The 13713-nt window shown below is 45.2% G+C and overlaps 1 protein-coding gene and 1 non-coding gene across 2 annotated transcripts; one reads left to right on the top strand and one right to left on the bottom strand.

The window, feature by feature from the left end:
- Positions 1-3557: 3557 nt before the first annotated feature.
- Positions 3558-3695, bottom strand: LOC125995526 (U8 small nucleolar RNA). The gene has a single exon (XR_007491031.1). It is a non-coding gene; the product is annotated as a U8 small nucleolar RNA (small nucleolar RNA).
- On the top strand, positions 3618-13280 carry SYCE1 (synaptonemal complex central element protein 1). Its single transcript, XM_049790463.1, has 13 exons — positions 3618-3672; positions 5393-6082; positions 6770-6832; positions 7525-7584; positions 9095-9169; positions 10003-10050; positions 10324-10378; positions 10993-11082; positions 11316-11379; positions 12520-12586; positions 12663-12786; positions 12859-12969; positions 13106-13280. Exons 1-13 carry the CDS (start codon positions 3618-3620, stop codon positions 13242-13244), a joined length of 1641 nt encoding a protein of 546 aa, XP_049646420.1. The 3' UTR covers positions 13245-13280.
- Positions 13281-13713: the final 433 nt, after the last annotated feature.

Here is a 13713-nt window from a genome sequence, read left to right as displayed (position 1 = left end):
GTTGATGACGTGAGGAGGAGTTCAAACCCAGGTTTGTCAGAAGTAAAGAAAACAGGGCACTTACTACCATCTTATAGTCACCACAAACTCATGCTTTGACCACACTTCTTTGATACTGAAAAATCCATTACTGGGAAGATGAAATATTGGGAGAAAAAAAGAAACTTAACTTTTTGTTTTGTTTTGTTTTGTTTTGTTTGTGTCACACCCAGCAGGGCTCAGGGATTAGTCCTGGCTCTATGCTCAAAAATCACTGCTGGCAGGCTCTGGGGACCAAATGGGATGCCGGGATTTAAACCACCATCCTTCTGCATGCAAGGCAAATGCCCTACCTCCATGCTATCTCTCCGGCCCCGAAACTTAACTTTTCTAGGGATAATCTTATCCCTAGAACAGATCTTCTAGAATCATAATGGAAGACTATTCTAGACTTTGTCCTATGACTCATTATAATACCAAGATCTCTAGCTACAGAGGACTGATTTTGTCATCACAACTAAGCAGAAAGTTTCCTGGCACCATAAAAAGATCTTGCAGTTCGATTGTGAGAATGTATGGAGCTTGTAGTTGCTTCCGTGACAGTATACTTCAAGGGTGGAGAAACTCTGTATCTCCTAGGCCAGGGGTCAGGAACCTGCTTCTCCAGAGCCACAGGCAGCTCTTTTGAAGCTTTGCTGCAGCTCCAACATCAGGGCCAATAGCAGGGAGCGGGAAGCAGTATCACTTAAATATTTTAACTGGCTATTATTTTGCACAAATGTACTTTACATTGTAAGTGAAAAAGTTCTTTTCTTCAGATCGACAGCTAACTTCATGATCCTGTATATAGCATTAAGATAATAAACAATAAAAAAGATAAGAAACAATGTGTGTAGTGCTATATTTGTTTTAAATATCACAACCGTTTTGTGACTCCCAGGTTTTTTTAAGGAATCCAAGTGGTTCTTTATGTCTTAAAGGTTGCAGACCCCTGTCCAAGCCAAGGGAATTCCCTCTAACTTCCCCAATATTGTGCCTGTGTAAAAAAAATTTTTTTAAAGCCTTGCTACACCAGCCCTTCATATTTTTTTCTTTTCTTTCTTGTGATTGTTTTGATGATGATTTTTTGTTGTTGTTGGGGCTGCTGTGTTTTTGTCATTGTTGGTTTTGTTGTTCTTTGTTGTTGTTGTCTTTGTCTTGTTTTTTGACTTAGATTTTTTTTTTTGTTTTGTTTGGGGTTTCGGAGGGGGTTGGTTGTTTTTCTTGGGGGTTACATCCAGCAGCGCTCAGGGGTTACTCCTGGCTCTATGCTCAGAAATCACTCCTGGCAGGCTCATGGGACCATATGAGATGCCAGGATTCGAACCACTGTCCTTCTGCATGCAAGGCAAATGCCCTACCTCCATGCTATATCTCAGGCCCCTTGGGGTTTTTTGGGGGGCAGATTTTTTGGGAGGGTTTGGGTCATACCCAGCAGCACTCAGGGGTTGCTCCTGGCTCTGTGTTCAGAAATCACTCCTGGCAGGCACTGGGGACCAAATGGGATGCTGAGATTTGAACCACCATCTATTCAAATCAGCTGCATGCAAGGTAAACACCCTACCACTGTGCTAGTCCTCTGGCCCTTGGTTTATTTTTCTGTTTTTATTTTTCCTTTTCTTTTTTTCCTCCTTACTTCTGAATTAATATTATAGCCTCTAGAAAAATTCCTCCCAGCTTTTTTCTTCTTCTTTTTTTTCCAACAGAACCACAGAACTTGACTCATCTTGTTCTCTCTCATAATTTGAGGGGGAGAAAAATGGATGGTACCAGGAGCAACCAGTCAAATGAACATTGAGTGGAAATAAAAAATGTTCAGTCTTAAGCACCAAACCCAAGTTAACAACACCAGAATCAATCCCCAATCTACAACAAGCTATACACACAGGAGACCTCTCACACTAAAGTCCATGAGGCAAAGGGAGAGGTATGGCATGCATGCTAGGAACAGGGTGCAGGGAGGAGAACCCTGGTGGTGGAAATGGCCCTAATACTTTGTCACTATGTGCCTGAAATATTACTGTGAAAGATTTGTAATTCACTTTGATCACAATAAAAATTAAGAACAAAAGAAACTTAGCTTTTCTCTCTGCTTGGCAACTCTATATTTTTTGGAACACTGGAACATGTAGGTTCCATGGAATAAATATAGAAATGTGACGAGGCCTTTCCTTTCAGAAAGAGTTGGTAGATCATCTGTGCCCAAGATACACACAGTCAACTTGAATAGGTCAACTAATGGAATCTAAAGACCTATCCTGAGAAAATAAGAAAGAAAGGTAGAAAGGTGCTAAAGTAGAAAGAACAGGTCACAATAGAGGGAAACTGCTAATGGATAGATGCCTAATTTAGAGCAAGGGGAGAAAATAACTCTTAGTAACCACATTCATCTAGCCATCAAATATTTTAAAATATCAATATTTTTATTAATAAGCCATACCATACTGAAAAATAATTTGAAAAGGTTTTTCAAGTGTCACTTTTTTTTTTTTTACATTTTCTTTTATTTTTCTTTCTGGCAAGAAATTGGCTTAGAGAAAGGAAGAGAGGGAAGAAGGAGGGAAGGAGGGAAAGAAGGAGGGAGGAAAAGAAGAAATGAGGAAGGAAGAAGGAAGAAGAAATGGTGTCCCATAGGGTCCCTCGAGCCAGGAATCACCCCTGAGCGTGACAGGAAGTAGCCCCCCAAAAACAGAAAACAGTACAAAACAAACTGAAGGAACTGGGTGGATCTGGCTTTATCCTGTCAGGAGCGACTCCCTCAGAGCACAGGACTAAGTACCACAGCTAAGGGGAGCAAAAGCCAGAGTGAGGGTCACCAGATGGGGCCCCAAGCCCAAAAACCAACTAAAAAGACCCAGTCTGGTCGGCTTTGGCCTGTCAGGAGCCGCTCCCTCAAGGCCACAGGACCAGGCCCCACGGCTGAGGGAAGCCAAGAACCAGGCAGAAGCCAGTTTGTGGGCCCAGCTGGTCTGTCAGGAGAGACTCCCTCAGCTGAGAGAGGTCAAAGGACAAAAGGTCAAAAGCCAGTCAGCTAAAACCAGCTTTGTCTGGCTTTGGCCAGTCAAGAGCAACTCCCTCACGGTCACAGTCAAAGCCCCACAGCCGAAGAAAACCAGAAGTCAGTCAAGTAAAGCCAGTTTGGACCAGCGAGGACCGATTTCCTCAGTGCCACAGGACTAGGCCCCACAGCTGAGGCAGGTCAAAGGTCAAAAGTAAGCCAGAGTAAACCAGTATTGTCCAGAAGAAACCGACCTGGGCCAGCTTGGGCCAGTCAAGAACGACCCCTTCAAGGTCAGAGGGCAAAGCCCCAAAGCTGAGGGAGGCCAAAAGTCAGTCAGAAGACACCTGGCAGGACCAGAGCAACTCCTTCCAGGCCACAGAACCAGGCCAAAGGTCAAAAGCCAGCCAGGAAAAAAACCGGCCTGAGCCAGTTTTAGCCAGGCAAGAGGAAGTGCCTCAAGGTCACGGGGTCAAACCCCGCAGCTACGCAGCCAGAATCCTGCCAGCAGTAGCAACAAGGTGGGGGATCGTCAGGCCGAATCAGATAGGAGCAATTGGGTGTTGCAGGCCCCAACGCCAGGAGGCGCTAATCACGCGTCATGCGGGCTCCGCTCATCATTTTCTCGCTGCCCTCCCCCAGAGGAGGAGGAACAGGTAAGGATTCTCCTACCTGAGGATCAAGTGTCACTTCTAAAAAGACACCATTTACCATCTTCCCAGCTCTTCCTCCTCTTACAAGTATTGATAAAGTAAGATGAAAGAAAAAGCGTGGCTGGTAATATATGTTGAAGAAAACCTAGAAATGAGAAGGAAGAGAAGGAAGGCGTCTCATAAAAATCTGCACTCCAAGAATACCTTCCTGGAAAATCAATACCTGCCTTACCACAATCACTAGCATCATCACCAACAACAACGCTACAGAGTGCTATCTCTTTACTTCCTCTCAATTCAGCAAGTGGTTTCTGAGGTGATTTGGGTGCTAATGAAGAAAGAACACAGGATAAACTCCAAACAGTGTGAATTCAAAGAAAAAGGGTGAAGAAAGCAGAGATGAAAGTCAATAGGATACCAGTGGGACAGAGCTATTCTGTATTCCCATCACAGAGCTGGACATGCATAGGCAAATGAAAATTTCCTATGCATAGGCATAGGAAAATCCATGCAAGGAAGCAGACTAGTTTGAACAGCTGGAAGGAATCTAGACCAGAAGAAAGGACTCGCCACATCTCATTGTGAAAGTGGAAATGCACCACAAATCTGTAAGCAACACGTTAAAATTCTACAAATGTTGACAATATGCTTCACCATGAAATTGGTACTTAAGCTGTTGAGAGAATTCACTGTCATGGCATATGTAAAGTGCTTCCCAGGAAGCTATAAAAAATGATGACCCTGGGTCCGGAGAGATAGCACAGCGATGTTTGCCTTGAAGGCAAGCAGCTGACCCGGTGTCCCATATGGTCTCCCGTGCCTGCCAGGAGCTATTTCTGAGCAAATAGCCTGGAGTAACCCCTGAGCACCGTAGGGTGTGGCCCAAAAACAAAAACAAAAACAAAACAAACAAAAAAAGATGACCAGGGCAGAGAGATAGCACAGCCTTAGGGCGTTTGTCTGGTAAGCGGCAGACCTGGGACAGACCAGGGTTTGATCCCTGGCATCCCATATGGTTCCATATGCCTGATAGGAACGATTTCTGAGTGCAGAGCCAGGAGTAACTCCTAAGCGCCACTGGGTGTAACCCAAAAGCCAAAAAGAAAGAAAAAAAAAAACAAAACGACCCATTTTAAATCACTGACAAGAAGCCTCAGTGCAGGAGCAGATGGGTCACACGAGCAGAGACCAGTATCTGATCCCTAAAGCATCCTTGGTCACACCCACTGAGCAAGATCTGTGCCTACTGTCTCGAGCAAGCACTAAACTTCCACCAACGAGGCCAGCAAATACCACGAGGAAGAGCCAACAAGTCCACTGGCATTGCTCAGAACACTCAGGGAAAAAGTGTGGGGAAAGAACTTACAATGACAGTCACTGGTGGTGGGATCCAACCAGATCCCTGTACTGGGTGGCACAAGGCCTACTGTAAAAGTGCCCAAGTACACTATAAAAGTGTACTGGGTGGACAGGGCCTACTGTAAAAGTACCCAAGTACACTATAAAAGTGTACTGGGTGGCACAAGGCCTACTGTAAAAGTGCACAGCACAAGTACAGTCAAAGGTGCCCCTTGGAGATGTAAGTAAAAGGGGCAAGAAGAGGAAATGACAACATCACGAGTGAAGATCAAATGGGCCAGGTAGTGTGAAACAAGACAATACGACGTTAGGAGCAGCAGGAATTTCTAGCAGAGCCAAGGCACAACCTGCTGACCGACCACAGCATGCCACAGACCTCCTCACGGCCCTATCCTCAGCATCTCCTCGGACCCGCTTGTACGCTGTCCTCCGTGGGCCCACCAGAGGGCGCTGTGCGGAAACGGCCAATCAAACCGGAAGTGCCTGGGGAAGGTGGGGCTAGGCATGCGCATTGGGGCCCATCGGGACCCTCGTGGCTCGGGCGTGCGCGGTGGGCGCAGTGCGCAGGCGTGCTGGGGCTTCGCCCCTGACGGTTGCCCAGGCCCCTGTTTGGCGCCAAACTCGGCCCTGAGAGGGAGGGATGGCGGGGCTGCCGGGGCGCTCGGGGGCTGCCGAGCCGCAGGGGCTGCCAGGATACCTGGGCTCCTTGGCAGGTTAGCGCTGGGTGGCAGGAGCTGCGCCAGAGAGGAAAGAGAGGGTGGCCGGGACTCCTCAGGCCGTCGTCGGGGCCCCTCGCCATGGTGTCCCTGGCTTCCTGGGCCTGAGGCCTGCGTCTGGGCTGGGACGGTTGAGCCACGGGCCGGGGAGAGGCGGGCAGAGGGTCGTGCCGGAGCCCCAACCTCACACACACACACTCCCCGCCGCCTGGGCTCAGGTCAGGGAGAGGGCAGGCAGATTAGGTTCAGGAGACTGCTGGCCTCTGTCACCTGCCCACTTGACGCCTTACACCCCACCTCTCTGCGTCTCCCTGTCATGGCTGTGGGCCAGGCAGCAGGTCCAGGCCTAGTGTCTCCTTGGGAACCGTTGGAGTCATGGCAGGGAACAGCCCAAGGGGGTTGCTGAGTGTGGCATCATCTGTGGCAGTCCTGACCTAAGGGAAATCTGTGTCTAAGTGTGTTTGTGTGTGCATAGATGTCAGGGACATGTATGTGTGTATATGGAGTGCCTGTGTTTGTGTAGATGTAGCTCCACAGGTGTGTGTGCATGTCTAGATGCGCATGCATATCGGTCTGTAGCTGTACACATGTGTTTAGGTGTGTATCTAGCCATGGGCCCGCCACAGTGCTAAAGAGGAGCTGTTTTCTCTCAGATATGCTCCTATATTTATAGGAAGTCTGCGTTACCAATATCTTGGTTCAGGTTGCTTTAACAGATATTAACTGGATGGTCTATATAGAAATTTTATTATTTCTTTTCTGGAGGTTGGAAGAACCTGCGTATGGTAGTTATATCCACACTCCCTTTGGGGCGCACACCAACTGTGGGGGGCGCACACCAACTACTCAGAACTTACTCCTGGCTCTGTGCTCAGGGATCACTCCTAATGGAGGTAGGGGAACATATTCTGTGTGGGATGGCCCAGAACAAGGACAGAGTCTCACCTTACACTATCTCTCTGTCTAAGTCAGACCCTTTTTTACCCTTCCAGAATTCTGAAATGCTTGTTTTTTTCTCTCCACAGGACAGGTCAAGTCCTCACAGAAAATTGAAGGCTTGGTGGAAATGGTGAAGAAGATGCAGAAAGGTCATGTCTCCTCTCTCTGTTGCTCAGTCTGAGCTTTGGGGTCAGCAAGTAGTCAACTCCACTCCAGGAGCATAGTGCACAGATGGGGAATTAACTCATTCTCTGTTACTTTTAAGTTTTATTTGTGGAAATACTAAATCCAGTTTTCACCTTCACTTCAACTTACCTCTGCTAATTTGCTTGCTCAAAGGGCTTATTCCAGCCATGTTCTTGGAGGGTCAACTTTTTCACTAGCCACCTCCCAACACCAACCAGAAAACTGCAGAACTGCCTCCTCACTGTATTTCGTGGCCCACAAGAGAACTCCCTATAGCTGAAGAAGCACGATGTACTCTTTTTTTTGGGGGGGGGGGTCTCCACCCGGCAGCACTCAGGGGTTACTCCTGGCTCTATGCTCAGAAATCGCTCCTGGCAGGCTGGGGGGACCATATGGGATGCCGGGATTCGAACCACTGTCCTTCTGTGTCTAAGGCAAATGCCTTACCGCTGTGCTATCTCTTTGGCCGCACGATGTTCTCTTACCTTCTTCAGTACCTTGTTCTTGCTCTGTTTCTCTTGACAACAGTTATCAACCTTTCGGAGAACCAATATGGATTCCTTTCCCCAACACTACTCCATATATGAGTCCATGGAGGGACTTACATAACTCTATCTTATCTCTCATCTCTACCCAACTTTTTTTCTCTCTGCAGTGGGATGCCTAGAGCCCAGGGTTGAGGTCCTGATTAACCAGATTAATGAGGTTCATCAAGGTGAGCTCAGGAACCTTGGCTTTTGTCATCCAGGACCAACAACATGATTTGTACAACTCTGTAAAAAATTAAAATGCTGGGGACTACAACAATAGTTACAATGGACAGGACATTCATTTACTTTGCATACATTCAATCCAGATGCAATCTAGTACATTCATCAGCATCCCATAGGATCCCCTGAGCACTGCTAGTTGTAAGCTCTGAGCATAGCTAGGCGTAGTTCAAAGGGAAAAAAAAAAAAAAGGAAAAGTGTAAATCCCATTGTTGATAATCTATTCAGTATTTTTCATTTTTTTTTTTTTGTTTCTTTGTCTTTGCATCATACCCAGCGGCACTCTAGGGTTACCCCTGGCTTTGTGCTCAGAAATTACTTCTAGCAGACTTGAGAGACCATATGGGATGCTAGTGATTGAATCCCGGTCAGCTGTGTACAAGGCAAACACCCTACCCATTGTTCTATCTCTCCAGACCTTATTCAGTATTTTTCTGCACTAACAGCAAAGCTTTAAATAAAGCATGGTCCAGTCAAAATCCTGATCATGCTACAAAACTAAGCCCAATAAGAAATGTTTTCATCTCTGTAAGCCTCTTTATTTTTTCCTATAAAATATGTGCCTCTGGGCCCGGAGAGATAGCACAGCAGCATTTGCCTTGCAAGCAGCCGATCCAGGACCAAAGGTGGTTGGTTCGAATCCCGGTGTCCCATATGGTCCCCCTTGCCTGCCAGGAGCTATTTCTGAGCAGACAGCCAGGAGTAACCCTGAGCACCGCTGGGTGTGGCCCAAAAACCAAAAAAAAATAAAAAAATTAAAAAATATATATATATATGTGGGCCTCTCATGGGAATTTTCTTTCTCATTTCCCCAACATCTACTGTGCCTATGCAAAAAAAAACAACAACAAAAAACAAACAAACAAACAAACAAACAAAAACCACATCTCCCCTCTTTTTCTTTTCTTAACTTTATAGCTTCTTGATAGGGACTCCCACCTTTTTTATAGAGCCATAGAACATGAATCATCTTGTTCTACCTCATATTTCTATGTCTTCCTACAAACTGAGAAAAAACAAAAAATAAGATAGATCTGATCCAGGGCTAAGGGGTCTCAGGAACATTGAGTGGAAATAAAAAAATGGTCATATCTAAATTCCCAAACCACAGTTAACAACAACAGGATCAAGAGGCCCAAACCATAACAAGCTATACACAAAATGGACCTAGCAGTCCATACTAGCAGTCCAGGGGGCCAAGGGTGGAGATATGGGATGCATGCTGGGAACTGTGGTGGAGGGAGGTCAGCCCTGGAAATGGCCCTAATTTACTGTCACTATGTACCTGAAATACAACAGTGAAAGACTTTGTAGTTCACATTAGTTTCAATTTAAAAATATGTTTAAATAGGCCTCTAAAAGTTGAAGACAAATAGGAAATGTCACCACACATAGGAAATAAAGCAGCTGGAGGCTGTAATTATAAACTGTTTATCCTTATGATCTTTGGCACAGCAAAAAAGAAAACCAATGAAGAGCTAGGAGAGGCCCGGACTGTCTGGGAGACCTTGCAGAAGGAACTAGACTCTTGTAAGTATATATTGAATTACTCAGAAATCCTCATCATGTCATGCCTCCCTAAGTCCAAAGTTCAAGACAATCAGAATTCTTTAGGTGACCTAAGGGCCCCTCCCTCCCTCTTCTTTGTCAGGGTCTTATTGGGTCTTGTCAATCTCAAGATCTCCCATTCTGTGGATGGTACTAATTCAGAAATATCCTCCAGGTAAACTCAGAGACCTTGTTAGAACATCCCGTCCTTACAACAGAAGTCCTATTTCTGTGAATAATTTTTCAACTCATGGGGCCGGTGAGGTGGCGCTAGAGGTAAGGTGTCTGCCTTGCAAGCGCTAGCCAAGGACGGACCCCGGTTTGATCCCCCAGCGTCCTATATGGTCCCCCCAAGCCAGGGGCAATTTCTGAGCCCTTATCCAGGAGTAACCCCTGAGCATCAAATGGGTGTGGCCCAAAATAACCACAAAAAAATTTTTTTTTCAACTCAGATGTCCCTGTCTTAGACCTCTACTTGTTTCATCAAGAGACTATACCCTATCCACACTTGTCATATGCACCTTACTGCCTGATATGTTTTATCACAGCCTTTATCTTATTCTGTGTTATGTTTTCTTTTGTCTTCACTCCAAAAATCACACTGGCATTCCACAGGGTTCTCACAACCACTCTGTCAACACCAGGCACCTTTGTTCCTCCACTGGAAATTTAGGAACAGGAAGGAAAGGACTTACCATAAGGCTCCATATTTAGAATTAAGGGTGAAACTGAACCAAAATGCTCTTGATACCTTGTTAAACACACTAGAGTACAGTGATATGACTGATACCTGATCTAACTGTTGTATCTTCCAGTGAGTGGAGAGAAACTGCGCTTGAAAGAAATCTTGAACAAAAAACAAGGTAATAGCTATTTGGTTCAAGGGCAGCAGTCTTTACCACATGTGTGCAGTTTGTTGGCTACACCAGCACTGCTTAGAGCTTTGTCTTGCTCTGTACCCAAGGATCACTCTTGAAGAGGCTCAGGAGACCTATTAGGGTAAAAGGGATGGAAACCAGGCCAGTTGCATAAAAACCAAGCACCTTACCTGCTAAACTATCTCTAGGCACCTGATTGAACCTCTTGTGTGCCTAAATTTGGTGGCCTCTCTGGCCCCTGGTTTACCCTTTTTGCAGAGTCTCTAAGAATCCTTCGACTTCACTGCAAAGAGAAGGAAGGTGAGGCACAAAGGTAAGAGCTTTTCATTTGGTCTCACTGCCCTGCATTTCGTGCTGCTAGTGTGGTAGTGAGAGAAATGATGCTTAGAATAACAATTCCCTTTGAAAAGTGGAGAGATCACATGATCGTTTTCACACCTTGACTTCAACGGAAGGCCTTTGTGTTTCGTGTTTAATCTCAGTGTGCTAATTTTATTTTGATAAAACATCAGTTTTTCTTGGATTCCTCTCATTCCTTGACTTTCTCTTCAATCAGTCCTTTATTTTGGCATTGATCCATTCCTGGTTCTTCTATCCACTCAACTCTTTGTGCATCTATGTTTCTAACTTATGAATGTTAATTAATTCATTGGGTGTTTGGGGTCCCACACCATCAGATATTCTAACTAAAACTGTTTTGGAAATTCTAAGATACTAGTTTGTGTGTTCATACTATATTTAGTTATACCCACATTCGTGTCTCTCATTTTTTCAAGTAGACTGCAGGGAGTCATGTACTCATGTGATAAACAGTTATAGAGAAAACTTTAAAGTAGACCTCGAGAGGAAACTGTGGGTGCTTCAACTATCCCCCTTCTAGGAATATATACATAGAACATGACTAAAAGCTTTCTTCCTGTACTCCAGGAAGCACATCAAGCTACAGGGCTGCAAGGAGAGAATTTCTGCCCTAAATTCCAAGATTGAGGAAGAGAAGAACAAACAGAGACAGCTGAGGTAATGCTCAATATCTGAGGTCTGATGGATTAAGTGGGTAGGCTGTAAGTGGGACTGATAGAAAAGACGGGAAATGATTAAAAAAAAAAAAGCTCCCTCCTAGTGCTCCATGGGAGGATCAAGGTGGCAAAAAAATGCTTGGAATAAAGCATGCAAATGCCTCCCAGAGGTCTGGAATAGATTAGTAGAGAATATCTGTCCATATCTCTTTATCCTGTGTGATTGACCCATAGGTTGGAATTTGAAGAACAGCTAGAGGATTTGATGAGCAAGCACAAGGATCTATGGGAATTTCATGTGAGTCAATCAAAGACAGTTCTCCCACCTGTGGGCACTAGGGTTATCTTCAGGACTCCTTCTCAATACCTACAGTACCTAGTTCCTGAGCAAATCATTCTGTCCAATCTTCATCACCACTTTCACTGCCATCATCCTCTCTGCTGTTCCTTCCCATTCATACCTGCTGCCCTCCCAGGATCTTCAATGGGTTGGAAGAACATAAGTGGTGGACCAAAGAGGAATCATCCCTCATGTAAATTAATGGATGTGTCTAACATCATCACAGCACAGGACAGATAATGAGGAGCCAAATAGGCAAGTGATTGCCACCTGTTTATCGCAGACATAGAGCAAGGAAGTAAGCAGAGAATGATTGACTGGATCTTTGAAAGATCCCTGTGTAAGATAATACCAAGTTATCAACCCCAAACAAAAGTGTTCCCCAACTTCTTCCTTCCCTAAACTTCTTCCTTTGATACATAAAAACCCACTGGATAGTACCTCTCTCTCTCTCTCTCTCTCTCTCTCTCTCTCTCTCTCTCTCTCTTCACTTTACCTTCCTCCTTCTGATATTGGGAATTGGTTTTTATAAAGAAAGAGGGGTTCTGGCTTTTGGGGCTGAGGGAGAGAGCACAAGGCAAAGGGCCACAAATGCCATGAGACTATTCCTTCTTGACTTGCTTGGTTGATTAGTTCTTCACTGCTACCCTACCCTGCTTCTACAGACCTGGCTGCATGGGGTTTAGAAATTCGGTGCCTGAGGTGATCTCACAACTTGTGGATTTTTATTTTACACTCTTGAATGAAGAGATCTTTGAAAAGGCCACACAGAGGGAAGGAGAGTCACTGGGAAAGTCACAGATTTTTCAAGGAACATCTTTGGTATTCTTTGCATGAATCCCTAGACCAAAACCCCACGGTGTATTTCAAAACTTGCAAAAGTCCTGAACTTTAACAAGCACGTACTTCTATGGACATATAATTGTCCATAGAAAGAGGAAATGGACAGTGCAAAGACTCTGAATTTGTTTCAAATCAAGGTGTTTGGAGGGCCAGAGAAATGAGACATACTAAAGACCAAATTCAGTGAGACTTTATTCAAGTACATGCAAAGTGGGGAAGGAGATGTGAAAGATCCTATTTTCTAATTTCTCATAGAGATCTGAGCGACTGATGCAGGAGATTAGCACACTGGACAACAGCAAGGAACAATTACTTGAGGAAGGTAAGCCTTGGGAATGTGGATCCCTGACTTTTTCTGCTATCACCTTCCCTTACCTTTCCATCTGCCCATGCTGCAGAAAAGCTAGTGGAGGCAAAGCTGGAGGATGTGAAGCACCAACTATGCTCCCAGTTTGGAACCGAGGGTAGCTCTACTATGAGTGAAGGCATCTTCCTTCGGAGCCAGGAGGCAGCAGCTGTTGTGTAAGATACTTAACAGGGAGATGGGAAGAGGAAAGGGAAGAGACATACCAGCTCTAATGGTTCCAACTTCAGGCATTTACTTGAGGAGGAGAACCAGAAGGCCCAGGAGCTCAGGCAGGCAGCTGTCCAGCGCCATGAACAATTACATCAGAAGTGTCATCAACTACAGCTGAAGAGGCATAGGTGAAGACCCTCCCTTAGCTCTCAAGGGAAAGATAGCTGAGGAAGGCTTCTCAACCAGCCTTTGCCTGAAGCCTAATTTCTCTGTACACTCTTGTTTCTCCTCCCCCAGCTCACTACTATATCCTTTTCTGTCTAGGCTCAAAGAGGAGCTGGAAATGCTAGGATTACAGGTCCCGGCTCAAGACCAGAACAAACAAGAAGAGGCTAACCTAGCAGGAGCTGTGAGTCCTGGAACTGGGAGGCAGGGACCTCAGATATCTCCTCAAAAGAGCTGAGAGGAGTAGGACAAGAAGGAGATCCATGGAGGTTTGCTGCAAGGGCACAACCAAGTTCAGAGCCTGGCAGTGCTGGGGTGGGAAGGGTAGACTTAGAGAGGTGTGACCAGGAGTATGGATGAAGACTCAAACCTCAAACTCACTTCTTGCAGGCCAATTCCAAGCCTCTTGTAATCTGTGAGGAAAAAGACTCAGAGATGCCTATTATACAGGATTTGATACCCTCATAGAAAAAGAGGACCCATCTTACTTCAAGCTTATTCTGTCAACTTCTGAATTAAAGGCACTCTTCTCATATATTTTCCAAGATTTCTGACCCCTGAGCTGGGTAGAGCCTTAACCAGACTCTGATTTTTGGCTTCAAGAAGTCTTACAGAAGGCAATAAATTATTCCTTAACTCAAGTCTTTGGTCTGGTTATTATAGTACCAATACCGTTTCTAGATCCATATACAAGGATATAGGCCTTA

This window comes from Suncus etruscus, chromosome 17 (genome assembly GCF_024139225.1).
Source record: "Suncus etruscus isolate mSunEtr1 chromosome 17, mSunEtr1.pri.cur, whole genome shotgun sequence".
Classification (NCBI taxonomy): Eukaryota; Metazoa; Chordata; class Mammalia; order Eulipotyphla; family Soricidae; genus Suncus; species Suncus etruscus.
The sequence above is the reverse complement of the archived record's forward strand: the minus strand, read 5'-3'. Positions and strand labels throughout refer to the sequence as shown.

Coding starts and splice junctions, on each gene's coding strand:
- SYCE1 (XM_049790463.1), top strand. CDS start 3,618: ATGCGGGCTCCGCTCATCATTTTCTCGCTGCCCTCCCCCAGAGGAGGA. Junction 10,051..10,323: donor AATCTTGAACAAAAAACAAG/GTAATAGCTATT, acceptor CCCTTTTTGCAG/AGTCTCTAAGAATCCTTCGA. Junction 11,380..12,519: donor AGGATCTATGGGAATTTCAT/GTGAGTCAATCA, acceptor AATTTCTCATAG/AGATCTGAGCGACTGATGCA.